Here is a 27,580-nt window from a genome sequence, read left to right as displayed (position 1 = left end):
ATTTAGTTTGTTGACATTTCCAATGACGCATGGCCATACATAGTTGGCTTTGGACCAAACAATGCTAAAGACACATGGCGTTGACGTTTCGTAAGTCAGTCTTTCGATGTTTACAACATATATTTACCAGAAATATGGCAAATAGTAAATTCGAATATGTGAAAAAGTACGAGCAAGATGACAATCTGTTGCCAAACTGTTGGGTCGTCATCAGGGTTGACGGCAAAAGTTTCCATAAATTTGCCGACGTTCACAACTTCTCAAAACCCAATGACGCGAGGAGTCTCGACCTGATGAATCGGGCCGCTCTCGGCGTTATGGAACAATATCACGAAGTGATACTAAGCTACGGACAAAGCGATGAATATTCTTTCGTATTTAAAAAGGACACATCCATCTACAATCGACGAGGTAGTAAAATAATGTCTACAGTAACTAGTCTGTTCACCTCCCTGTACGTATTTCACTGGAGTAAACATTTCGATGATGTTAAGTTGAAGTATGCTCCCAGTTTCGACGGACGATATGTGTTATATCCTTCAGATAAAGATCTAGTCGACTATCTTAGTTGGAGACAGGCAGATTTGCACATAAACAACTTATACAATACTGCCTTTTGGAATTTGGTACAAAGATCAAAAATGACTCCAGCTGAGGTATTATATATATATTTAATGGGTCTACCTCACGGCACCGAAAGTCAAAAGATCGAAAAAGCAAATATCGGAAGACAAAGATAAAAAAAAAGGGTGTATGGTAAACGGTACTATATATGTATATATAATATATATCAGTGTCATGCAGTGAAATTATCCCACTTTTTGTCATAAAGCCTTGTTTAATGTGCGCGCGCAGGATACGGGAGGAAAAGCCTGTTCCTCTTGTTCCTATTGTATCTTGCTCGCACAGATTAAGTGAGGATGTACGACGGGGGAGAGGGAGTTTTACCGCACGCCACTGATATATATACTAATCGTTTTTCATATGTATGCATGGTAAACGAACATTTTCGATTTTTTAACATTCGGTGCGGTGACGGTCACCCATATTTAATTACTCACTCTATAAAATTGGTGTTTATATATTTTTTAATTATTTTTAGGCTGAAACCTTTTTGTGTGGTACTGTTGCTGCTGATAAAAATGAGATACTGTTTAGTAAGTTTAATATAAATTATAACAACGAACCTGTGATGTTCAAGAAAGGAACTATTCTACTTCGTAAAAAAGTTATAGATCCACTTAATGATAATAAATCAAGTTTGATTGTTAATATACATGAAGACATGATTCAAGAGAAGTTTTGGAAAACCCATTCGGAATTATTAGAAAATAAAGCACCACAAATGTACGAATTGCCCCAAGAAATTCATAGTTTAATTTTAGAACAATTAAATAAACGAAGAAACAGAAAAAATGCGGCAGAACAGGATAAAAAAGATCAATTATGACTTTAAAAAATTATTCATGCTGTTGAAATCTTTTATAGTATTATAAATTCTTGCTATGAATAAATTTAATCCCATGTTGATTTCTTGGAATAGATATGGTTGAAAATTGTTCGACAATTAATGTAATAAAACTATTCTTGAACTAGACAGCTCATAATGCAAGGTTTTTATTTAATGAACATGAAATCTCATATAATACCTTATTTACTTTATTAGAAGGTTATGGATTTACAAATTAATCAGTTCATTTTTTAGAACGAAAAATAAAATACATTTGTAGAAGACATTTTTGGTGCTAAATCTGTTTCTAATTCCGACCGATTGAGATGAATCTCTATTTCTACATTTTTTATATTATACATATATGTACATATTTCCACTTTCATCAATAAATAGGTTGAGGAAAATCATTTTTAAGTGTCTACTTTTTTTATTAACATATTTTTCAAGATATTTTGTAATATAATTACACAAAAGAAATTAACATGAATTAAAAGGTAATGTATGTAGATGTAATTTTTTATGTAAAAGGAATGTAAATTAAATGTATTTACAATATTTTTTTGTTCAATAACATCCACAAAATTTTCAACTTTTAAATATATTATATATTTTACAGCTAATAAATGAGCAATGCCTAAACATATGTATGTTTGATGTATAAATGACGTTAAACAATTTATTTTGATATAACCAACGTCATGGCATAAAAATTAAAAGGATTTACTTTTCCATTAAATTGTGTTTAATACTGTTTTTATTTTAAAACTAAAATCAACTTCAGATTTGGAATCCATAATGCAATTTTTGGAGAAACAACATTAAAAGCGTCTCATCAAAACGGGTGCTCTATAATTATGCATATTTTAGATTATTATATTTGAACGGCATTGTTATATACATATACATATTATACTATCGACAATATTTAAAATTTTAAATAATATACATATATATTTGAATATTCACATTCACAAACAACATGCAAACAATTGAAATATCTCGATTGTGTCTGAAGAGTAAATTGTAAACTGGAAAACAAAATCTGAGCTTTATTCAAAAAAATAAACCAATATAATCTTTTATCGTTTGTTATTCAACTAAATAAATATAAAGACACAATCAAATAATTTCATCAACGTTTAGTTTTAGAATATGGGAATATAATTATCAATTTTTGCTCGGTGTTTCTGTGCAACGCATTCACTAATCCATACAATGTTACGGCACTCCTGTTCTTTCAGTTTCAAGTACGAATAGAAGACGCCGAAGTGGAATTGTTGCAAAAACGCATGTACGTTTAGTCGAACCTAAAAAAAAATACAAATTTTGCAGATTATGAATATTAAATAAAATTATGAAATAAAAATATATAATTTGAGACCATTACCTCGTGTTCGAAAAATTTGTCTTCCAACGTTTTATCCCCGGCATTGTTACCAGCTCCTTCGAATAGCGCTGAATATTCTGCATAGTATTCAGCGACAGCTTTTACTTGCTCGTAATCATCGGCTCGTGCCAAGGCTGCTAAGCCATCTGGATGTAATTTTCCACAACGAGGATACAATTTAGCACGATCTTCTTTTGAAAGTTCAGTTCCAAACGAATTTATCGTGATAATAATCGCACGTCGATCTGCTTCAAACTAGTAAACAAAAAAAAAATGATGCATTAATCATACAGCAAACACAATCAATTGATAAAAGGCATATATGTAAACACAATCAACCTTGTTTATAAGAATAGGAAAAAGTATATCATAAATTTAAAGATTGTATGTTTTTTACACATTTATTCCAGATTGGTATATTTTAGATTGAACAAATCGAAGCTAACAGAAATCTGGTTGAGGATTTCAATGCCCCTTGCGGTGACGAAGCCATCAAATTGGTACGTGCCACAGGAGAAGAGAACAAATTGTGGCATTTAATGTAATTGAGTTGGTTGGGTTGAAACTCAATTTCGCAAGAATTTGAGGATTGCTCACCAAGTCTACCAGTAATTTGTAGAAATGTTTTCCCAAATATACTTATGTGTTATCGACCATAAACTAGCATATAAGTATATCTGCAACCAGTAACATAGCTCAGTGGTTGGCGTGTAATGCTTTCAATGGGGTGTAATGTTATGGGTTCATTCCCTGGCCCAGTGTTTCTGGCCAGATCTTGATCAAAATTGGAAACTAATTCGGGTTTATAGAAACCTTTCCTGATATATATGTAAAAAATAAATAAATAAATCTCAGAAACCTCCTCTGCACTCTCACAGCTCTCAAGCAATGGACTCTTAACACTAGGTCTCCATATTATGGCAGAATATTTCGTACTAGCATATTACATAAGATTCGAAGCGCTAAAGCATTCCGGAAAAGGTTTAGTAAACACACAGTATGAAAGCCAACATTTTAGTAGCTCTACAAGTATATATGTAAGTGTGAAACTGTGGGAACCGAAATTTATAATTTAATCTGCAAATACACATAGATAACAAATTAAAACAAATACGTACCGCTAGAATTTCGCACATGGAATCGGCAGTTGTTCCTCCGATTTCTTTGCAGAATGCGTGGAAAGCTTCCAAGTACGCTTTATACAGAGTATTACGAATAATCTCAATATTCATTTCGTCAAGATCCTGTTCGCTAATGCAGTCTACGAAGAACGGAGCCAGCGGTGTGTCAACGAGTACTGCATTGTACAGCTCTGCGGGCGTGGCGGCTACGTGAATAGCCTCCATCTGTTCGAAAGATCCCAACGGATGACACTTGGGAATCAATTCAGAGATAGGTCTCTGATGCAACGTTCCAGTAATCAGCAGGATGATATTGTCAATCATGTAACTGTAAGTAATGAAGTCCAAAAAGGTCGATAGTGGTTCGACAGCGTGGTTGCGCATGTGTTGGAATTCAATCACAAGTTTTTCACGTAGCTTGTCGTCGATCGTTGAAACGGACAATGGACTCGGTTCGTTGGCGAGAAACGTACCATAGTCGGTACCTTGCAAGTGAAGCTTTAGATCTGTAAATGAAAATTATCAATAAGATAAGACTTCAATTATACATAAGTATAAATGAAATTAAATTCAATAAAAACTTATACTTAAAATTTTACATTAGTGTGAATGAAAACTTTAAATTGCTATATTAATAGATTATATATGTTACAGTCCAAGTGTGCATTTCGTTCGTTCATGAACATACTAGTTTGTTCAGACAAGAACCAATCTGACCGGTTATATTTTACACAAATTGACAAACCATAGAATTTCCCTATTGAATATTTGGCGTTCTGACTGCTCAAAAGTATTATTTGAAGAAAGATTTTGACTGTTAGCACTTAAAATAAAGCCAATAGTTCGTGTATGAACAAACTAGTATGTTCATGAATGAACTGGAGTGGAAACTTGAACTGTAACATATACATTGTGATGCAACAAGTGAAAGCTTAACACATGAAATGTGTCTATATCTTTCATATATCATGAAACAAACAACCAAAAAATAAGTCACAATGCAATCCCATATTGACACACAGTTAACAGAAATAATCCGAAATACATATATCAAATACTTCACAATTTCATAAAACATAATCTCTAGCTATTAAACTAAAATGCTATAAAAATTTGGAGATCATAAATCCTTCTATTCTAGAGAAGATTACGTTTTGAATTCCTCAACGTAGTAGAGGTTTAAGCTCCTTAATAATTTTTCCGTAACTTTATAAGACCGAGAGCCAATATATTTATACATATATACAGTCTTTCTCCTAAAATAAGACCCTTGTATTAATTTTACACTTGAACCTTTTTTTCTTACATACACCGATTTCTCATAAAATCCCATAAAATAAGGTGACCATTATTTTCAAATTAAAAACCAGCTCATTTTAACAAAAAAAAAATTTTTTTTCTAAATACTTTAATGCTCTTATAAAATTCTACACAGAACTGGTTAAAATTATTCTTGTCGATTAGCAAACAGTTTAAAGTTTTAACATTCAATATTGCGTTTCATCACTGAACCACATATTGTTGAAGAAAAAGTTCCTTCGGCAGAAGCATATGTTCCTGGTTAAAAAAGACAATATTTAACTAATTTTCCAATATTTTTGTAGGAGACATTTTCACTGAAGGCTTTGTATATTTAAATTCATCTATAAGATAAAAGTGTACTGGTTTTATCTCATGACTTACCAGGACAGATACTCAAAAAACCAGTACTGTACTCGTAAAAACAGTACCAATGGTCACCTTACCTTAAAATCATGGTAAATCGTATTTTTGGATAAAGTCGCCTTTGTCTACTTTTATTGATTTTCTCAATGTGTTGGCAATTTATATCTTTATTGCCAATTATAAAGTCATTGAAAATCATACTAAGTATTTTTAAAATCTGTTCAACTTTATGATTTAAATTTGTAGTTTGTGCTTCTCAGGCTATATGTAGCGACATATCGGGGTGAGTTTCAATGTCAAAGTTAAAATTTCAATGCTAGTCAAAAAAAAAATTATAATAATAAATTTAGAATTCAATATCTGGGACAGAATAACCTTGGATACTAGTATATTTAAAATCTATCAACATTCGTTCAACTTTTTTTTTATTTTGGAATTGCTTTGAAAATTTTCTTCGTACACAATTCTACTGTGAAGGTTCCAAGATAAGGAATTGATTTTTATTATATTAATATAATCCTAATACATACAAATGTACATACATATTGCAGAAAGGAGATATACCAGGTATATAGCATCTCATAATGAGTATGGATCGCCTATATAAAAGCATAAAATGTGGGTATAGTGATGAGTGAATACCTTCGAGCGTTTCGCATTGCACCAGATTGAGGTAATCGGCCTGTTTGAGAACGCCGCACTTGAATCCACGGCAAAGACCCTCCAGGTAGCCTCCATCGATGTTGAACAAACAACCAATCATCTTGACGGCCGGAGACTTCGGAAACCAGCGGATGTCGATGTCTCGCGAGGCGTTCGCGATTCGATAGAACTGCAGCTGACTGGTGACTGGTGACTGGTGCTACTCTGCTACTCTGCTACTCACCTGACAGTCGCAGTCATATGACTCGGACCTGCCAACACAACCGCAGGCCCTCGTCAAGTTTCTGCTTCTGTCATATTGATTTTTCGTATTCACTTTTAAAATACTACGAAAAAAAGGAGTTCATGTATTTCAAAATATCTTTTTTAATTATATATTAGAGGAAAAATTGCAGTCGTCGGCCACTTGGGTCACAAAGTCAAAAAATAACAATTTTATGATATTAATATTTTTTCATTTATTCCTTCATTGCAGCTCATGTTTACTACCAATATAACTTTATAATCGGTATGTTTAATAATAAAAGTAGAGAAAGCTTAAATGCTGCATTGCTCTTGTATTTTATTCCCTCTTGTCCCGCAAAATCTTTACGGCGACCAATGGTATTTCGTTTTATTGTTATGTTGTATTTGGCCAGGCGGTATAAAATTTTTAGAAAAATATCAATAGAAAAAAAGCAATATCCAGGAAGCCAGAGATCCTAGATTCAAAAAATAAGATTCTTCGATAAAAAAAATGACTCAATTCTTATTACACAGTATCAAAATCTTGGGATAACAAAAAATTCCATCAGGCAAAAGAGAAAAAAAATCATCACTTGCCATGTGAACTCGAATGATAATTGCTATTTTAGTAGCAACATTTGGAGAAACTAGTGATTATTGCAAATATATGAATTTCCAAGCTTATGAAAAATTGTTAAGAAATCATTTTTCTTTTACTATCAAAATCCTACCAGGGAATACAATAATTCCATGAACAAGTAATAAACCGCCAATTATGCAAATGAAAAAAAGCACAATATTATAAGCTAGCTTATTTGACACGGAGAAAATGTAAATGACGCAAACAAACTGAATCGTATGTTGAGAAGGGCGTTTTTCAGGTCAATTTTAATTCATACGATCTTATTATTTCGACAAATTTCTCCTATATTTCTCCAAATATGGGAATCATCGTTACCGACCGTTGCTAAACCAAGGATAAAATATCACCAAAAAAACTCTAGGGGTGTGTTTTATGAAGATCACGATGACACAGATTAAGCATGCCAGATTTTTTAAAAAACACATGGCACGTACGACTACATCTTAACGATTCACCTCTAAGAAAAAAAAATTAATAAGAAATATAAAAATAAAAAATAATTGACAATTTTACAAAGAATTTCATGGAAGAAAAAACCTGTAAAACTTAATTATCTTTCGTTATACATTATATAGACTTGTATAAACTAAAAAAGTTACATAATTAGATAAAATTAAATTTCTCGAATGTCCATACCTATTTAATTAATGATAATACATAAAATTACGATTTTAAATTAAACAACTAGACAATTACTTACTAACCTAGATAACATATACCCTTTTGGGTATTTACGTAGACAATTATCTTATTAGTTGAAATGATAATTTGAAAAAAAAAATGAAGAATAGCGTCTGATCTGTGTGTTGTCAGCAATGATCGCTGGTAGAAGCGACTCAGCTTGAACACGTGCGTCACTTTAAGCCGGGTCGTGGTAGTGTGCTGACTTGTATTTGGCTAACAATAATTCTCAAAAGCTAAATAATGTCGAAGCCCACTTACAAAGTTGGTGAGTTCAAAATATTCTTTATATATTATTTGATAAATTGATTTTCTTATTCGGCGCTTTTTATATAGTTTCTACACTGCTGTTTTATTTTTAACTTCATAGCTAAAAAAAACAATCTTCGACGGTTCATAGACAAAAAATACAATCTTGTACCGTTTTACATGTTTCTATCATTAGGCAATAGTCTTATGTATATTTCCATGTAATTTTTTTTTTACAAACATGTCAATTAAATTAACCTTCCAAATTTTCGTCCACATAAAAAAACCACGTTTTTATTAGATTTTCCTTCACCACATGCATTTGAAATGTATTGAATATTTCAACACAATTTTTTTTTTACCAATACATCAAATACGTCGTTTTATATTAGAATTCCATTTAATTAAACAAATTATCCGAACTGTAATATTACGATTTACTTTAAATGTCGGAAGCTTTTTTTTTATAATTCTCAAAAATTAACCTTCGGGTTTTTCATTTTGTAGCTGATTTTTCCTTGGCCGAATGGGGACGCAAGGAAATCATCATGGCCGAGAACGAAATGCCCGGCTTAATGGCATGCAGGAGAAAATATGGTCCGATGCAAATTCTCAAGGGAGCTCGCATCGCAGGGTGCCTTCATATGACCATCCAGACAGCAGTTCTTATTGAAACCCTTAAAGAACTTGGTGCTGAGGTAAATACAGAAATATTTTACACATCTTTTCATTGAATTGTTTTTAATGCTATGTTCTAATATAGCATACATTTATTATAGTTTTTCATATATTATAGTATTTACCATGCATATATTATAGTTTTAGACTGGATTTTAAATTAATTATTTATTATATTATAAACTGATCTATGCGGTAAAATTGCAAGAAAAACGTAATAAAAACAGTACTGACATGTTTTATATTGTAATAAATCAATGTATCTGACGGGTTCTTTGTTATCGGGTTATAGGCATGTTTTATTTTTTCGCACTTACGTGTATAAAATAAAGCATTTTACATATCTATATATATATTTTTAGATATCTATTTTTTTATATTTGGTACTAACATATAGTAACTTACAAGAGGCAGTTAAAAAGTTAGCGGAATTTGAAGGGATGTAATGTGGGAACAAATCAGTTTGTGGCTTATTGTCTGAACATACTCTAGATTTGATCACGAAAAGTCATGAAAAGTTGTACTGAGTGGAAGTGTGCGTTAAGTCTCGATCTAAAGGATTATAAAAATTGTAATGAAACTCAAAAACCGAATTTTAAGACTCGCTTTGGAATGATAATAACTGTTAAATGTTTTATAAGTATGTTATGCATTAAAACTTACTATGGGCCGTTAACATATGTACACTGTGTTTTTAATAAAATTTCATTCAAAGACCGTCTACACACCGTGTTTTTACATCCTCCAAATTTAATTTAAAAGATTTAGTTTCAAACTTCCATTTATAGATTCGTACCAGCATATCTTTATCCCAAATAAAGATAAATAAATCATAAATATACATATTTCTATTGTTTAAATCTTGACTTTTTTTTCAATAAATTTAACGATAATATTCCAAAATAATATTGCAAATGTCCAAATATCGAAATTTACTGATTTTTTCTCGCGTAGCATTTTTTTTGATTTTTAAATGCTTTTTATTATTACGAAATTATGTTCACAATACATCTTATATCTATTTTAATAGCTACTGATCTACTGATCATTTTCAATTTTACAATTTAATTTAATTTGGTTAGTAATCATAGTATTATATTATTCTAATGTTAATCTACAGCATAATAGGAAAAAGAGCTCAAAAACCTATTTACAATACTCGCGTAGCATACTTTTTAAATAAAATGATCTATAAAATAGATATCGTTTATTACGTGAAAATTATTGAAATGTATAAACTTTGTACAAAATTGAAAATAGCAGTCACCGTAGTTTGATCAATTTGATAATTTTTACTGTTGAAAACAACTGTAAAGATGCTCTATTCCAATTTTTTATTTAATCGATTGAGATTTATGTTTAATTTACCTACTAATTTACCATTTGCGAAAAATACGCACTCAGAGAATTTTGGGAATATTCGGGCAGTCCATAATGAGTTAATATCAGATGTAGAATAATGTATTCTCTATATCTATGGTTAATATAGGAAAAAGCAAGTTTATAATCAAAAAAATATGGCATACTACTGATATCAGGTGAAATATTTAAAAATTTGACATTGCAAAAGTCAGTGAAAGATGGGTTTCGGAAATCTTTCATAGATTTAAAAAAAATTGCGTCCATATTTTACCAAAATATTATACAGGCTACCAAAAATTATTTATTTACTATTATAGTCCACATTTAATCCTGGTTGATTTATTTTTATAACCAAATTTAGAAGAAAAAAATAGATATATGAAAAGAAATTTGACTTCGATAAAGGCAATTTTTTTCATCATTTTGTTACCAAACTTAAATATTTTTTTTTGTTTAGTAATGATATTAATGGAATATGTACATATAAAATACTTATTGTCATTAAAGTAGAGGAAGTTGAATATTAAAATTGTTTAATTTTTATTTTACTTTTAAAATTAACCTTCATATACGAATGTCGCAATTGTGCTTATGTTATATAAAATTAGGATTCTGCTGTTATTCAACTTGTTTAATCATCACAGGTCATCAGTGTTAACTTTAAATTATTCACAAAAAAAAGACAGATAAAGTATTCTTTGTTACATTTTGCGTCATGTGTGGGTCAACGATTTGATCCCAAAAATATGTTTTTCTGTTTATTTCTATGTCAGAATCTGTTGTATAATTTCCTATTTTCCATTTATGTAGATATGTTTATTTGTATGGTTGATTGTTATTGTTGTTGCTTTATCTTTGATACCTACATATGTAAATACGTCTATATTTATTCATCTTTATATTAAAATTTATTTTTTAATTATAATTACTTTTAACTCTAATTAAATTAAATTTTCAGGTACAATGGTCAAGTTGTAATATCTTCAGCACCCAAGATCAAGCAGCGGCTGCAATTGCAGCTGCGGGAATTCCTGTATATGCCTGGAAAGGAGAAACTGAAGAAGAATATCTTTGGTGTATTGAACAAACTTTAGTGTTTCCCAATGACCAAGTAAGTTCTAAAATAATTTGTATAAATAATGTATAAATGTGTATTAAATTGCAATTTCACAAATGGATTTAATTTTTTTAGCCTCTTAATATGATTCTGGATGATGGTGGTGATCTGACAAATCTGATTCACTCGAAGTTTCCTCAATTTGTCGCCGGTATTCGTGGAATCACTGAAGAAACAACAACAGGAGTCCACAATCTGTACAAAATGTTCAAAGAGGGCACCTTACAACTCCCTGCTATCAATGTAAACGATTCTGTAACGAAGAGTAAATTTGATAATCTGTATGGATGCCGAGAATCATTGGTCGATGGAATTAAGCGTGCAACTGATGTCATGATCGCTGGTAAGGTCTGTGTCGTGGCTGGATATGGTGATGTTGGCAAAGGGTGTGCCCATTCTCTCAGAAATTTCGGCGGAAGAGTTTTAGTCACAGAAATCGATCCCATTAATGCTTTACAAGCTGCCATGGAAGGTTTTGAAGTCACCACAATGGAAGAAGCAGCAAAGGAAGCTCAGATTTTTGTTACCGCCACTGGATGTGAAGATATTATAACTGGAGAACATTTCCTCGTCATGCGAAACGACAGTGTAGTATGTAATATTGGTCATTTCGATTGTGAAATAGACGTGGCATGGCTCGAGAAAAATGCAACCAAAGTTAATGTCAAACCACAAGTTGACCGTTTCAAATTGAAGAATGGTAATCACATCATTATATTAGCTGAGGGTCGTCTGGTCAACCTTGGCTGTGCCACAGGTCATTCATCGTTCGTAATGTCGAACTCATTCACCAACCAAGTTCTTGCACAGATAGAATTATGGACGAAGCCCGATGAATACCCTGTTGGTGTACACATTCTACCCAAGAAGTTGGACGAGGAAGTTGCTGCTTTACATTTAGATCATCTAGGTGTAAAACTCACCAAGCTAACACCCAAACAAGCAAAATATCTAAATTTACCTGTTGAAGGGCCCTACAAACCTGATTATTATCGGTATTAATGATTCAATACATCAAAAATAACATTGCAACCTAGTGTGAATAAGTGAATAATAAATAAAATGATTTTACTGCATAATAAATAAAATGATTTTACTGCATAATAAATAAAATGGTTGAATGAATATTAAATTGTTCAAATATTAATTTCACCTCTCACGCTTATTAGCTGTTTGGTTAATGAGTTCCTATATTTTGAAAGTCTATGTCAAAGATTTTCAACCTTTAAATGTAATAATAATCGATATAGAATGTATAGATAGGCCCTTCCTTAGAAATTTGACGACCTAAGACGTGCCATATGGCCTGGGGTTGAGAGTATAGGGAGTATTGGAACCAAACATTTTTTTTTGCTTCTTTTGAAGTAGCGTTTTTGGCGAGTGGAGGCGCATCTATTCATTATATATCGATGGTAGTAATACTTTTTTAAGGTATTTCTGTACACATCAAAACCACTTGATCTAGGCATAATAATACACATTTCTACCTAGACTACAAAACTAGATTTTCGGAAATCAATCAACATTTGACTTTATTTTCAAATAAAGCGAATTCCTATTTACAACTATTTTTTTCTTAACCCTTTGAATGCTGACCAACGCTGATCGGCGTTTTGCCAACAAGTCCATGAGACTGAAAAACGGCGATCGGCGTTTAATTTTGAGCATGTACAAAGTAAACAAGAATGCTACCTGCTAAGCCTTTCCAGGTAGCATTAAAAAAAAAATGCATTGAACATTGGTCGTATAATCTGTGTCATTCATTTGTCAACGTTTATAAAGATTCGTTTACACCGGAATTTCTGAATTTATAAGGATAGCAGAAGTAGCCAATGGAAATCCCTAATTGCTGAGTATTTTAGATTGTGTGCATTACATTTTAACAACAATGAAGAAGATGGAACTAGTTTTGGAAAAATACATTCATTAGTAGACTTCTTTATACTAGTTTTTTTACCCGACTATGCTCGGTATTTATAATATAAACCGCTTAAACATGGCCAATGTAATAATTTTATTTGTTTTTTTATTAAATTGACCCAAACAAACATACATATATACAAAGTCTCTTTCGAAATTATATATTAGATTGTTCCAGAATATATTAGAGTCGAAATCCTCAGTGGTAGTTATCTAGGGTTTGTTTGGATTAGCTACAATTTTTTTATGCCTGCTTTTTATTGGATTTCTAAATAATTCTAGTTGGAAATTTTCAGCGTCATTTGAAATATGGTGTTACCGGAGAATGCTAAAGATTTCTTGGAAACAGTGGAGGATTCAGTTGCTTGGGGGCCCTGGGCGGTAAAATTGAAGTGGGCCCTATATTATTAGTAGGATTGCCACCTAATTAATACCTGGAGATTATGATAAAAAAATATTTTCATATGAATTATTAACATTTTGAAATTATAATATTCAGTGAAAATATTTTATTTGTAGGAAAATTGGGCGGTTTGATGGAAGGTATGATATTTTCAAGAACACCGATATCATCATACAATTTATTGGTATCTAAATCTAGATTTACGTACATATACTAGATACGTATTTTTCAGTATCATAAAGGCAAGTATCAATAGCTTTTATGTATACTTTCTTCACTTCATTAAGAGGGCTGGGCACCAGCGCCTTGTCCATACAAACGTATTAGACTTCTCCCTTCCTCAATTATGGCACTAGAGAAATTATTTTTTAATATGCTATGGATATCCACCATTGGGTTGCATCTATCGTTTTATTTTTTTGATTAGCTATTTTTTATAGGAGCTAGGAGCCGCCAAACATCAATAAAATGGCCTCTTTTTTACACCCACGAAAAGAGTCCAGCGTGCTTATTTAACGGTCGATTTAAAAAAAATACGCGCATAGTTGCACAGAAAATATCTTTCTCATACCGATGAAAATTTTTAAAAATTGGTCCAGTTTCGGAGGAGAAAATAGGAGAATACGAAACCTCGATTTTGTCAATTTAAAATACGTTTTATCTGGTCGAAGCGCAACTGTCGCATTCACTCAATATATATATATATATTGATATATATTGTCGCATTCACTCAATATATATATCGAAGAAAGGAACGGAAACAAAATTAAGGTTTCGGGTGTACAGCCCTCTTAATAATTTTTTGTACTCGAGATATTGCCCAACATTTCGTGCACGAGATATGCACCACAGACCTCTTTAGTTGTTTATACACGTTGTGAATTTCTAATATTCAATTTTATTTACTTTTATAATTTCGTGAGGGATTTACTAAACACCTGAAGAAATAACACCCAAACCTGGAGCCCGGTTACGACTAACTGAAACCTGGAGACTACGGGTCGAAACCGTAGGGGTGGCAACCCTAAATATTAAACCAATTTAATTTGATAAATTTACCAATATACTAGTACCTAGTAGTGTTTTTCAGTGTTTTGAGAAATACCCAGCAACAGTTGATTGATTTTTAGCATTCATATAAATAAATAAAAAACCAAACCAAATAAATATACAATTTTAAATATATTTTATAGCAGCTATAAAAGGTTGAAATAAATAAAAAATAGGAGATAATTTTAATAAATTATTTTATTCATAGATAATAATTGTTTAAGTTTAGCAATCTCCTCATCTTTTGCCAAATTTTCTTCTTGTAAAATTCGAATTTTTTCATCTTTACTCTCCTTCAAGCTTCGTAGCATGGAAAGTAATTGGGCAGTGTCAATACGTTCATCAACGTCACGTTCTAATGATTTTTTAATCATCTGTGCCAGTTTAGGACAATTGGCAGTTATATTTACAGGAATGTGTCCTTCTCGTAATTTTTTAAAGGATTCCACTTTTTCCATATCTGTACCAAATAGCTGAATTAATTCACACAAAACGAGTCCTACACTATAAATGTCATTCTGAAAAATAATTGTCTTATTAGAATAAAAATATAATGCAAAATATCTAATAAATAATAGATATCCATTACCTTTATGTGGCAGACTCCGTCTAATTGTTCAGGAGCAGCATAAAGGCATGTGCCAAATGCTCCCACATTATGAGCTCGTTGTTGAGGGCATGCTAGACCAAAATCTCCAAGCTGAACAGTGCTGGAACCGCAACCTTCTTCGATGAATATGTTGCTGGGTTTGATATCGTGGTGTATTATTTGCCGGTTGTGAATATAATTCAAGCCATTCGTTAATTGAGTAAATATATTAACAACTTCTTGAATATGTGGAGAATCCAATTCGAAGAAATTGCGATTCAAAGTCTGACAATTTCTTTCCTCTAGCCATGTCTTCAAAGTCTTATTACAGAGCGACATTTGTATATATAATGTCGCCCAATTAAGATTAACTTGAGCGTTTTCTAGTAATTTATTATTACCAATACTACTTAACTTACAAATAACTTTACAATTTTCAACTGATTCAACAGCGTTTGAAATATTAATAATTTCATTGTTGTTTTCATTTTTCTTGCTTTTATTGGACTTTTCAAAATATATTTCAAAATTAGAATTTTCACTGTCTTTTTCCAAATATTCGCTAGTTTCTTCAAAGCAACTAGTGGAAGATCTGGTGTTTGATTCTTTTGAAAATTTCATATTTGATTGGTATTTAATGAGAGGTTCTATCCAAGCAGATTTGTATGATACAATATTTGGATGAGACAAACTAGCTAGTGTTTTAACTTCAGATAAGTGGTTTGAAATAGAATTTATGTTTTTAAAATGAATTTCAATTTTTTTAATGGCGTAATCCATTCCATCTACATGATTTTTCGCTTTAAAAACAGAACCAAAACCTCCCTTGGCAATGAAAGATTCTTCATGAAAGTCACTAAAGTAGCGTGACCAACGTGGTAATGCGATAGGTGATATAGGCCATGAAGAATGAATATCAATAGATAATTCAGGATTATTGGTAACTTCTATCAATTGGCAAAGAGCTCTCTGGTATTGAGATCTCATTATTTCAAATTCTCCTTTACCGTAATCTTCATCCAATAATTTCATTTCATATAATTTATCGCATATATTTCTGTATAAGTTTGTGGCTTTATCACGATCTTTTTCCAACATAATACAAAGTTGATGAACCAAAGATTGAATTAAGAGACTAACGGGGGTAGTGATATGAGGATTATGTTTAATAAGCTGCTTATTATAATCAAATTCATTATCTTGCGATACATCAGGTGTGCCTAAAACATACGTTTCAATATAAAATAAAATAAATAAATAAAATTAAAATAGGTCAATTTACAGATTTATAAAGATTGAGACTAACCATTTTAAAAATCTACATTTAAATGAAAATAAATAAAACCTGTGTCGAAAGCTGTAATGGTGGCGAGTTTATCCCATTGAGAGGTATCCATTTTTTCCAGTTTTTTGATTAATGTTTGAAATGTATCTGGTGGTCTTATAATTTTACTTTTTTAAAATCTGAAAAATAATAAAGTCCTAATACATATTGTAAAATGAAAATTCACTGCATTCCAAATAAAATATTGATTTTAACGAAACATAATTGTCAAAAATGCTTGAATGTCAAACCTTGTTTAGTTGACCTTCGTTTTGCCATTAAACATGAGGCCATCCGACGTAAACTGAACTGGTATATATAGCCGAAATTTCAATTTGAACAGGTTTTCATTCTCGATTGGCACGGATGGACAAGGCGACTACCATAATGAAAGTGACAGCTGTCAAATCCTTCGAGAAACTTCACCTTTGGACCTAATTCCCAAAATAGTTGGCCTACTTGCATTCGAATTTGAATTGATTGTCGTCACATTTTTATTGTTTTAGAAATAAAACTATACAGTATTCAGCCTTATCTCCGATTTAGTGATTTAAATCAATTTTAAAAATGAAAGATCTCTATTTTAATAATAATGAAACAAATTTCAATATGTAACGCGACGTTCTCCCAAGTGTCCCTTCAGTTGGTAGCGGTAGTAACCTTTAGGTTGGCACCAGTTACTCTACCGCGCCAAACACCCTACCCGTCTCGAGAAGGGTCGAGACGCGGTCTCCCTATTGCCAGCCACCGAACGGGACGGACCTCCCTCCAGCATCTCCGCCGAGCGTCTTCAGAGACGCCCAGAGATCGCCATCTTGTGTCCACACGAGGCAGTACGGAGTTTGTCTCCTGCCTCCCCCTCCCGCTGCTGTGACGATACCACAGGGCCAGCTTCCGGAGGAGCTGTTATCACCAAAGACGACTTGCAGTCAGGAACCTCCCCGACTATATACATTTATATAACTATCCCAAGGTTAGTCCACGTTTCCACCTAACTTGACTCTTTGGAAGAATAACGATATATCACGCCCTCTGCATAAAGACGCGCGTAATACCGTTCATTACAAATATTAATAAAATTATAAATTCTCAATGTAATTCTCATCTCATCGATAAAATTTATTTACAGAAGTATTATGGAAAGCGGGGGCAGTAGGAGTGAAACGACAGTGTTGTAGACACGCTATTTAACTTGACGGGTGGGAAGGAAGTAAAGTGATCATAGAATTATTGACACAAAGGAGTTATAAAGGTGATCTACGCACACCTTCGCTCGTCCTTCATCGCTATCTTTTGTATATAAAGGGTGAGCATCGTGCTCTCAGGGTCGTTATTTGGGGGGCATTTTCCCCCTTCCCCTAGATTTGGTCAGGTTAAGAACATGCTTGTTATTTAAAATATTGTGAATCTTAATCTAATTGGTTATTCGTTACTCAAAGTTTAGGCCAACAGAAACTGCAACATGTCAATTTTTCGAAAAAATCAACTTTTACCTCCGTTTTTACAGAAAAAAGTTAAAATTACGTCCCTGCCTGCTTTTGTTCAGTAACATCTTTTTATGCAGAAAGTTTTTGTCACGGAGATGATCCAACGTGAAGAAAAAGCATTAAGGTCTGTTCATACCTAGTCAGCACGTACCGACTTCAGCAGGTATCCGGCCGTACGAAAAGTATTCTTTGGTACATTTTGTCCAACCGTCACGTTTACGCCACGGCAGGCTTACAGCAGTACCCAACATTTCCTGTTCATACCTTACAGCAACATCCGTCAACGTATCGTATCCGTTTTTTTGGCCATCGTGGAAATATACACGCGAATTACGTGCCATGAGTCTGCCGCTTTGCTGTTTTGGACCAATTATCGATAGTGACAGTTGACAGCTGTTCAATCTTTCGACATGGTTTTGGCGCAAATATTTAAAAAATATTTAAATTTTTTACGGAAATATTTAAAAAAATTTTGTCCATCATCCACAAGCTCCTTATACAGTGTCCAAAACTCTTCTTCGGTTTTTCTATTTTTTAACATGAGATGCACATCAAAACGCCTCCGTGCTTTTTTATTGCCTTCTTGAGCTTCTTCTTCCAACAACAGCGCGATTATACATCATTTTTCGTTCGATAAACGTCGAAACATTTTTGCTGACTTGTATTCTGACGCGTAGCTACGAATGCACGTGTATGCATTCATATTTTCATATATTCAAATTTTTTTTATAATTTCAATAATTATTTTTTTTTAATTTTTATTTTACTTACTATTTTTCTATTAAATTATCATATATTTTTTTAAAATACTAAACTTTAAAATTATTTTTTTTTTATTCGCGTGTATATTTCCACGATAGCCAAAAAAACGGATACGATACGTTGACGGATGTTGCTGTAAGGTATGAACAGGAAATGTCGGGTACTGCTGTAAGCCTGCCATGACGTAAACGTGACGGTTGGTATGAATATACCCATACAAAATGTACCAAAGAATACTTTTCGTACGGCCGGATACCTGCTGAAGTCGGTACGTGCTGACTAGGTATGAACAGACCTTAAAAGTTCGTCAACTAAAATAGTTGTACAATAGCATATTGTGCGACATGGACACGAAACATTGTGTTTAGTCTGCAGACAGCAGAATCGGGTGAGCGTACATGTGTGAGTGCGATCGCGCACGTGTGTGTGGTGAGTGTGAACGTATTGGTGTTGTCAGAGCGGGCAGCGCCCACGCACCGCGCTGTTCGGTGAGTTGGTGTGGTGGTGCTGGTGCGCTGGTGTCCCGGTGTCCCGACTTGCGGGCTTCCGGGCCCCACTTCCGCCTCGGGATGCACACCGGAAGTGGCTCCGCCGCCACCAACGGCCCATCCGCCGCCCCCGCCCCCGCCGACAACCTCTGGTGAGACTCCGCTCCCCTTTCGCTCTTCTCTCCTCCACTTCACTTCACTCCACTCCACTCCACTCCACTCCATCATCACGACTCATCCTCAGACTCCGACTCGCAGTCAGCACTTCGACTGAGGTTGGCCAAGTTGGTCGCGATTTTCGCTTCTCGCATATGACTCACCGCTAACCAAACGCGGTCGCATCGCCGATCGCCAATCGCCAATCCCCGCTACGTCACCTGCATTTTCGTACTTCCCTTTCCTTCTCAATTATCATATGATTTGAATCATCTCAGTCATCTACGATCATTTCGTGTGCTTCCCTTCAAAGATTGTCAATGCATGACATTAGTGGAATTCCAGTCGATGACAATGCCAACATTGCCAAGATACAAATTGTGAACAATGTCAAAAATGTATTTTATATGCTGGCAATACTATTGATATTATCAAGGGTCGAAGGTTATAATTCAATAATATACTATATATATTAATTTAATTGTGAGCTATTTGCTTTTAGGGTTACTTGAATTTTTAAACATATGTAACACAATATGCATTTTTGATAGTTGCGCAAAAAAAATCAAAACCTTTCTATAATAACCTTATAATTTGTATTATTAATTTTTTTTATGTTTATATGATTCGTTATGTTATTATGCAATATATTTATTTTTCAAGTATTGCACAACGTTTGTAGTCAACAATGTCAGTTAGAACTATTGATAACCTGAAATATTCCTATTTGGAAATCAAATAAATTTAAATAAAAATTTATTTTTTGTTCATAATCGAGTTTCATTTGTACGTTTTTCTAAATATGAAGTATTGAAATAGGAAAAATTGACTGATTTGTAGTTAATATTGATCCCAAATCACGTTTCAATTGTATATGGTTATAATATTCATCATTGTCAAGTTAGATTAGCAAGCGATTATGGAATGAAACTTTCGATGTGTCTGAATAATATTATATTATTTTTCCATAATTTTAAAAAATAGCTAACACAATTGAATAACTATTCACAATACATCCTTAGAATATCTTTATTTCATGTTATTCAATTTTAATTTCACATAAAAACAAAAATATAATTCAGTGTTTCAATTTATAGTCATTTTTTTCAGGGTATAAAAAAATAAAAATAAAATGTAGGAATAGACAGGGCCGTCAAGAAGAATCCCAGGCCTTGGAAAAAATAATTACAGGCCCTATGACAAACCTAAAAAAATCACATATATTTTAAATATGCGAAAAATTTATCAGAACTATTAGAAAAAAAATATCTTTACGTTGGGTGCTATTTTTTTTTAAATAATTGAATGAGAAAGTATGATATAACAGGTACGATTTCACATGGACACTAAGTCAAAGTATCGAAAAATAACAAACATTTAGCAATAAATAAACACATGTATTTGTATGTAGAATAATATAAAATATCAATATTGGTCAACTGGGTGGTCCGACATGGGGCCCCTCAAGTAGTCCAAGCCCTGGAACTTTACCCCAGCTACCCCCCTCTCATCAGCCCTGGGAATAGGTAGCGGAGAAATTTAGAATACGATTCAAATGAGACGAGACTTGTAAAAATGTCAATCTCAGAATTATAATTGTGTTAAACTTGTGCTTTACATTAAATTATACAAGTAACAACAAAAAATATACATATATAAATATAATACATATTAATTTCATAACATTTCGTGTACAAGAAATTAAATTAAAATCTCATAAATGATTTTGTATGTAAACCACCATGTATCACTTTCTTATCTTAAAATTATGAAAATGATTGCACTTGCTTCACCTGTATTGTTACATAATGTATGCATTATCATATGTGGTGGTCCTATAACGATGTTTTTACATTAACTGTGTTGCCTACTTAATATGCATTTTAAATAATATTGATTGTATTTATGTGATTATAGGCTTCGTCATTTTTATAAAGAGTGCGTGGGAAATATAAACGCTATTGTTTTTGTGAGGGTACTCATTAGCATATGTTTGAGAGTAATCGCAATATCTTAAATATTCAACTTGAAACTCTTTGGGAATAAATCAAAAGATTATTTTAAATGTGTATAGATATGAACTGGGAATGTATATGTAGTTTTTTTTACGTGATAATTCATTTTGAACTTTTGAAACGCGAATTAGTTTACATTTTTTATCATTGGTACTCATTTATGTATGTTTTACAGGTCTTCCATATTGGAAGAAGTTCAAAATCAGGGAAATACCAAACTTTCATCGTGTAAAAACATTTTGGTATTGGGAGACAATGAATCTGGCAAAACTACGCTTATTGCAAAATTGCAAGGTGTCGAAGATCCGAAAAAGGGTTCCGGTTTAGAATATGCATATATAGATGTAAGAGATGAATACCGTGATGGTTAGTATACCTTTTATTATATTGGTATTTTTATTTTAAATGTTTTTAATATTGCCAACTACAGTTAGACACACTTGTGTTTGTACTGTACTCAAATTATAAGGAGTCTATACAATCGATCCTTTATATGGATCGCAATGACCTAGATGCAAGCTTACCTGTAATCATAATAGATCAATACATTTTATTTATTTCTTGAATCATTCAATACATCATTGCACGTATTTGTTAATACATTTGTAATTGGAATGTGTTGGCATAATTTTCTTTTCGATTTTTTTTAGATCATACACGGTTGAGTGTTTGGGTTTTGGACGGCGATCCAGGACACACTAATTTGTTGAAATTTGCTTTAAGCGAAAAAACATTCCCCCATACACTTGTTATACTTACCGTGGCTATGACAACTCCGTGGGGCCTTTTGGATCAGTTACAAAGTTGGGCCTCAATTCTTGGAGACCATTTAGATAAATTACCCATCAGTAATGGTGAGGCGAATTCATTATTCTATAGATATTTATCAGATGTGATAATATTTGAGAGTTAAATTAAATCGTGCTATATTTTTTAGATCAAAGGCAAGAGGCAAGACACAGGTGTATCAGGTCTTGGCAACAATATACCGAGCCTGGAGATGAAATGGAACAGGCTGGTTCTCCTATGAAGAGATCATCGAGAAATTTGAACGACGAAATAGAATTGAACGGTGATGGAGATGATGGAATGCCTTTACCGGAGTCTGTTTTAACTACAAATTTAGGTTTAGACATAGTGGTCGTAGTAACTAAGGTAAAAATTGTTTTTAAATATTTAATGTGTGTTTATTTTATTGTTTTTAATCAATTTGATTTATAATTTTTTTTATAGACCGATTATATGACAACATTAGAAAAGGAACATGACTATCGTGATGAACACTTTGATTTTATGCAACAATGGATAAGGCGTTTCTGTCTTCAACATGGTGCTGCTTTATTTTATACAAGTGCAAAGGAGGATAAAAATTGTGATCTTTTATATAAATATCTTACCCACAAAATTTACGGATTGCCTTTTAGGACGCCTGCGTTAGTAGTAGAGAAAGATGCTGTTCTTATGTTAGTATATTACAATAATTTACACATATGGATACTTATTTAAAACCATTACTGACATGTTTTCATAGGTTTCATGTCTATTTAATTTGATATATTTTTTAAAGCAGAGCAAATGCTTAATTATATTTACTTTACAGTCCTGCTGGTTGGGATACCCTTAAAAAAGTTAGCATTCTATATGAAAATATGAATACATGTAAACCTGATGATTATTATCGAGATGTCGTTGCACCTCCGGCCACAAGAAAAGTTAGTATTTTCTAAAATTTTCTTTTCATCTCATTCCATATGTGATTTTATTCCACATAATTATATTTTAGAGTGGCTCTAGTCGGGAAGCAGAAGTTCACGCGGAAGATGAACAAACATTCCTACAGCGTCAACTTGGAGCACTACAAGGTAGTGGTGGTTTAGCTCCTGGTGGACCAGCAGGTGGTGGTTCTCCGCATGCTCCAAGAGGAGAATCACCTCTGCGTTCGTCTTCTAGACAGCCCGGACAAATTAATTCTCAAAGCTCGCCAAAAAAGGTATTATAATAATCAATTCACTTTGTATGGTATATTTAACCAGCAACATAGCTTAGTAGTTAGCGTATAATGCTAACAACTGAGGGGCTTCTTGGCTTCAAAACATGGCTTCAATTCCTTGGTTGGTGTTGAATGCCAGACCTTGGATATATGTGACTTCAGGTCGATCGTTTCTTATCAGTTTGTCAATTTATCTGATTTCGTTGTTGAAACGGTTCCAAACAAATTGGCAACGTACCCATGTGTGCCCATTATTTAAATACAATTTCAAAATTTATAGTAATAATGTTATAAATTTATATAAAGTAAATTGGTACAAATTTGACATAGGTTTCGACTTGGGGCAAAACCCGTAATGGCACTATGGTAAAATATAAATTTAAAAAATGCTTACATTTTTTTTCACAGTTGGATGGAACAAAAATGTCAGTAGGATCATCTAGTACGTTGGGGGGTGAAGGGGTTCTGGCAAATTTTTTCAACTCACTGTTGTATAAAAAAACGGGTTCACCAGGTGGAACTATGGGACCCGGTTCTCCAAGATCTCCAGCTGCTCCTGATGCACCATTATCTCCCACTCCTCCTGCGGATAAGGCTGCTGTCAGATCAGATGCTGCTGCTGAGCTTGATCGGCTAACTAGGGCTAAAAAACTCCCGAGTATCGACTTAAATGCATCCGATTGTTGATTCAATTTCTTAAGCTTCAGAGTTTTATTTGATATATAGCTATTTTAATTACATATTGTAAAATTGAACAAGTGTACCAAAATTTATGTTACGTACATATATGGTCCATTTGTCGATACAATTCAGATGTTTATTTTTTGTTTTTGTTATCGTATACTTTATTATTACTAATATAAACTTCGAATAAAAAATATTTTCATTTGCTAAAAATAAACATAGTGTTCTCAGACTATATTTCACTCCGCATATCACTAAATTTGTAACAACTCATACATTTTTCATGTCAAATAACAATTTCTGTTTCAATGTTTTGTGGATTGTCAAGTTATTGACCATATTAGTTCGTACACTTAAAAAAATTCAATGATACATATTTGTGATAAATATATATTAAAGGAAATAATCAATCATTAATAAGAATATTCTGTAGTGAAGAATTTGTATTCATATTTGGAGTCGCATTTGCACAATAATATCGATTGGTGGAACCAACTGGATACGATACCCTTTTTTATGGCACGACCAACCAATGAGATTCTCTTGTGTTGGGGGTTCTATAAGTGATCTTCCGTGAAGACATGAGAAACTGTGCAATGCATCCCCAAACAAGAAAAAGTTGATGCACAATAAAGTCACTATTTGTACAAAAGAGAACTTAATATGATAAAAAAAAATGATAATGTGCGTAGGGTAATAATATTTGTAAAATATAATCTTGTCATGCGTAAGCTTATTTCAATATTAACTCAATATGCTGAAAGCAATTGTCGGTTTTAATTTTTTGTTATACTTAATCAAAACATATTAAAGCTATTAAATTGCGCATTTCGATATATTTAGTTGTATATTAATTGTATTAATTTATTGAGATTTACTGAAAAATCATTTGCAGAGTATGTCATTTCTATACTCTTGTAAAATGTTCGACAAAGACGTTTGTAATAAGAGCTTTTTGCGTTGAAAAGCAGCTATTCATTTAATATTTATATTTACAATTTTTAAATTGCGTCATTATTGAATAATCGAAAAAAATAATAGTGGTGTTTAGGTAATTTCACCTTTATATAATATTTATTTTATTGATAGTTTTATATTCTTACATACGTAATTTTTCTGAAAATATCATGTGTAAAATACTTTCTGTATGTTATATTTTGCGTCATATCAATTTTACATCCCATAGTTTTTCAATAATCCCCAAATTGGTCATAATTCAGTTACATCAATAAGTTTTGATTTATTAGACTCGATAATGTTTATTGTAATGGTAAAATATTGATATCAAATTGTTCAAAGAGTAACAAAAAAATTCTCTCAATTTTTAAAACATTTTAAATTTGTGTTGATTTTTTTGAAACTGATTTAATCTCTAAATAAAGAAATCTTGATTATTATAGACATACTATAGATTATTTATTGTTAATTATGAATTAATGATGATGAAGAAACTCTGTCTTTAAAATTAAATATGAAATAATCCAAAACCAGCTATCTTGCGTTGCCATGGGTAAAACTTTAATTCAAAAATTAATGATAAGGCTTTGTGATTAGCTTTAACTGGTGGCTTAGAATTATTACTATAAATTATTTACCTAATTCTATCATTCAAAAAGGCTTTTAGGGGTTGTCAAGGTATATCGTATTTAATTTGTGTGTCATGATAATTCATTACTCGTATGATCTTATTTGTCGTTACGAAATGTCTGTTAATCATTGTCTCAATATGTCTTATACTTTTAAATACATCAATGTGTTTAATATTTCAATGGTTTTCTTTTTTTTGTTGCTTTGCATTTTTTAAGTCAGCTAGTAAACGCTACATCACACTAACAAGTTTCAATAGACTTAGCACATTTCAACAATGGAGCAGTGCTTATTTAGACTTGTATGTAAAACATAACAAAAATTTTTAGGTGCCCCAGTTTCGAGCTCAAAAAAGATAAAGAATATATATATATAAAAATTGAATTTATTGTACTTGAAGTTTAAAATAAAAAAATAATTTCTACTTTTCAATTTGGTTAAAATATTTTATTTTTCTCCAATAAACAAACCTGTTGAAAGTGGTACATCGCAATGACTATATTCGAGTTTTAAATTAAATTAGTTTTAGATTAAATTTTTGAATGAATTGTATTTGATATACGAATAGTTTATATAGTGATTTATACATGCGTATTTTAATTGTGTAGTGTCGAAAGTTATTTTATCTAATGTTTCAAAATTTGAAATCGTCATTTCAATGTACCATAATACTATGATATACATATATATGTATATTTATTGTTTCAAAGTCTTAATTAAAAGTATGTAAACTCAGCTAAAATGTAATTATTGGCTAATTTTTTTTATTAAATTTTCATAAAGCAAATTATTCTTTCATTTTTCTATTTTTTAAACCATTGTATTTTATCATTAGTTTAGCTCAATTCTGTGTTCAAAGAAAAAAAGGTAAATAAAAAAAAAACATGAGCATTTCCAAAGAAAACTAGAAAATCGTATGTTTTAATAACAATTTCTACGTCTATTAGAATGTTACCCACTAAACTTATATACAAAACAACATTTAAAATAATTACCTGAAGCTTTAAATATATTCCCTTACAAATTTAAAATAAGTTTTAAATACTGGGATGAAAATAGACACCGAAATATCTAAATTTAAAATAGGGATGATCAATCCGCTATTGGAACACACTTATGTAAAATGGCCATGCTGTCCCTTATACTTCATCTCGACCAATAACATTTCGCACGTACAATGTTCTATTGTTTGCACGAAATTAAGAGAAGCGGTGTAATTGACAACATGTATATTTATCCTAAGTCTCTTCCCACAGCAGACCAACTATAATATATGTAGATGTAGTTCGGAATTATGTGAAGAATTTCTTTCTCGATTAGCCAGATTTCCACAAACATGTTTTAACAGCTTTTGTTTTCAAATATGTATAATATATAAAAAATTATTAGGTATTTACCTCTCAACCTATTCTCATTTTTAGCCATTATGAAAACACAAAGGCTGAAATGTACAATTTAGAGGTTTTGACAAGGGAATTTGCCCACCCCCCATCTTGGTTCTAGCCTGGCCGGGAACATATAGATCATTAGAAATATTATGAATCTTAATCAAATCAAATCGTTACTAAAAGTTTAGGCCAGCGTAGACTACAACAAGTTTAAACATGTCGATAATAAACTTCTTCCGAAAAGTCAACTTTTGCTCCCTCCCACATAGAAAAAGTTTAAATGATGTCCCTGATTTGATAATGATATTCTTCATGCGACACAGTAAATACGGATCGTGATTTTAAAACAGCCCGGATACACTACTGATTATCACGATACTAACCTATTACACTATCAATACCGATATTGATACGCGTGAAACTGTTAATAATATTGATAGTCAAAGTTTAAAATAAATTGAGTGGGGAAAATTACAGTATGTATAGCGAGGTA

At 32.2% G+C, this 27,580-nt stretch overlaps 5 protein-coding genes across 6 annotated transcripts; 3 read left to right on the top strand and 2 right to left on the bottom strand.

Annotated features, from left to right (window-relative positions):
- Positions 1–35: 35 nt before the first annotated feature.
- Positions 36–2,185, top strand: THG (tRNA-histidine guanylyltransferase). The gene is made up of 2 exons (XM_077434893.1): positions 36–656; positions 1,103–2,185. Exons 1-2 carry the CDS (start codon positions 75–77, stop codon positions 1,448–1,450), a joined length of 930 nt encoding a protein of 309 aa, XP_077291019.1. The 5' UTR covers positions 36–74; the 3' UTR covers positions 1,451–2,185.
- VhaAC39-1 (V-type proton ATPase subunit VhaAC39-1) lies at positions 1,590–6,550 on the bottom strand. The gene is made up of 4 exons (XM_077434892.1): positions 6,269–6,550; positions 3,959–4,467; positions 2,841–3,095; positions 1,590–2,760 (listed from the first exon to the last, which is right to left on the bottom strand). The coding sequence occupies exons 1-4, from the start codon at positions 6,387–6,389 to the stop codon at positions 2,599–2,601; spliced, it is 1,047 nt and encodes a 348-aa protein (XP_077291018.1). The 5' UTR covers positions 6,390–6,550; the 3' UTR covers positions 1,590–2,598.
- Positions 3,227–12,808, top strand: Ahcy (adenosylhomocysteinase). Of its 2 annotated transcripts, none has more exons than XM_077434891.1 (4): positions 3,227–3,254; positions 8,595–8,785; positions 11,086–11,238; positions 11,320–12,801. In XM_077434891.1, the coding sequence occupies exons 1-4, from the start codon at positions 3,227–3,229 to the stop codon at positions 12,244–12,246; spliced, it is 1,299 nt and encodes a 432-aa protein (XP_077291017.1). In that variant the 3' UTR covers positions 12,247–12,801. The 2 variants fall into 2 exon arrangements, with proteins under 2 accessions (XP_077291017.1, XP_077291015.1); XM_077434889.1 differs by lacking the exon at positions 3,227–3,254 and adding an exon at positions 7,950–8,106 and having other exon boundaries at positions 11,320–12,808.
- Positions 12,809–14,732: 1,924 nt separating this feature from the next.
- LOC143914233 (eukaryotic translation initiation factor 2-alpha kinase 1-like) lies at positions 14,733–16,978 on the bottom strand. The gene is made up of 4 exons (XM_077434366.1): positions 16,782–16,978; positions 16,552–16,670; positions 15,207–16,426; positions 14,733–15,135 (listed from the first exon to the last, which is right to left on the bottom strand). Exons 2-4 carry the CDS (start codon positions 16,601–16,603, stop codon positions 14,803–14,805), a joined length of 1,605 nt encoding a protein of 534 aa, XP_077290492.1. The 5' UTR covers positions 16,604–16,670; positions 16,782–16,978; the 3' UTR covers positions 14,733–14,802.
- Positions 16,979–19,152: 2,174 nt separating this feature from the next.
- Positions 19,153–26,478, top strand: Dlic (dynein light intermediate chain). Its single transcript, XM_077435453.1, has 8 exons — positions 19,153–19,419; positions 21,614–21,804; positions 22,089–22,292; positions 22,376–22,593; positions 22,672–22,901; positions 23,039–23,150; positions 23,222–23,428; positions 23,837–26,478. Exons 1-8 carry the CDS (start codon positions 19,178–19,180, stop codon positions 24,113–24,115), a joined length of 1,683 nt encoding a protein of 560 aa, XP_077291579.1. The 5' UTR covers positions 19,153–19,177; the 3' UTR covers positions 24,116–26,478.
- The last annotated feature ends 1,102 nt before the right edge of the window (positions 26,479–27,580 follow it).

This window comes from Arctopsyche grandis, chromosome 7, assembly GCF_051622035.1.
Source record: "Arctopsyche grandis isolate Sample6627 chromosome 7, ASM5162203v2, whole genome shotgun sequence".
NCBI lineage: Eukaryota > Metazoa > Arthropoda > Insecta > Trichoptera > Hydropsychidae > Arctopsyche > Arctopsyche grandis.
This window is presented reverse-complemented; position numbering and strand designations above follow the sequence as displayed.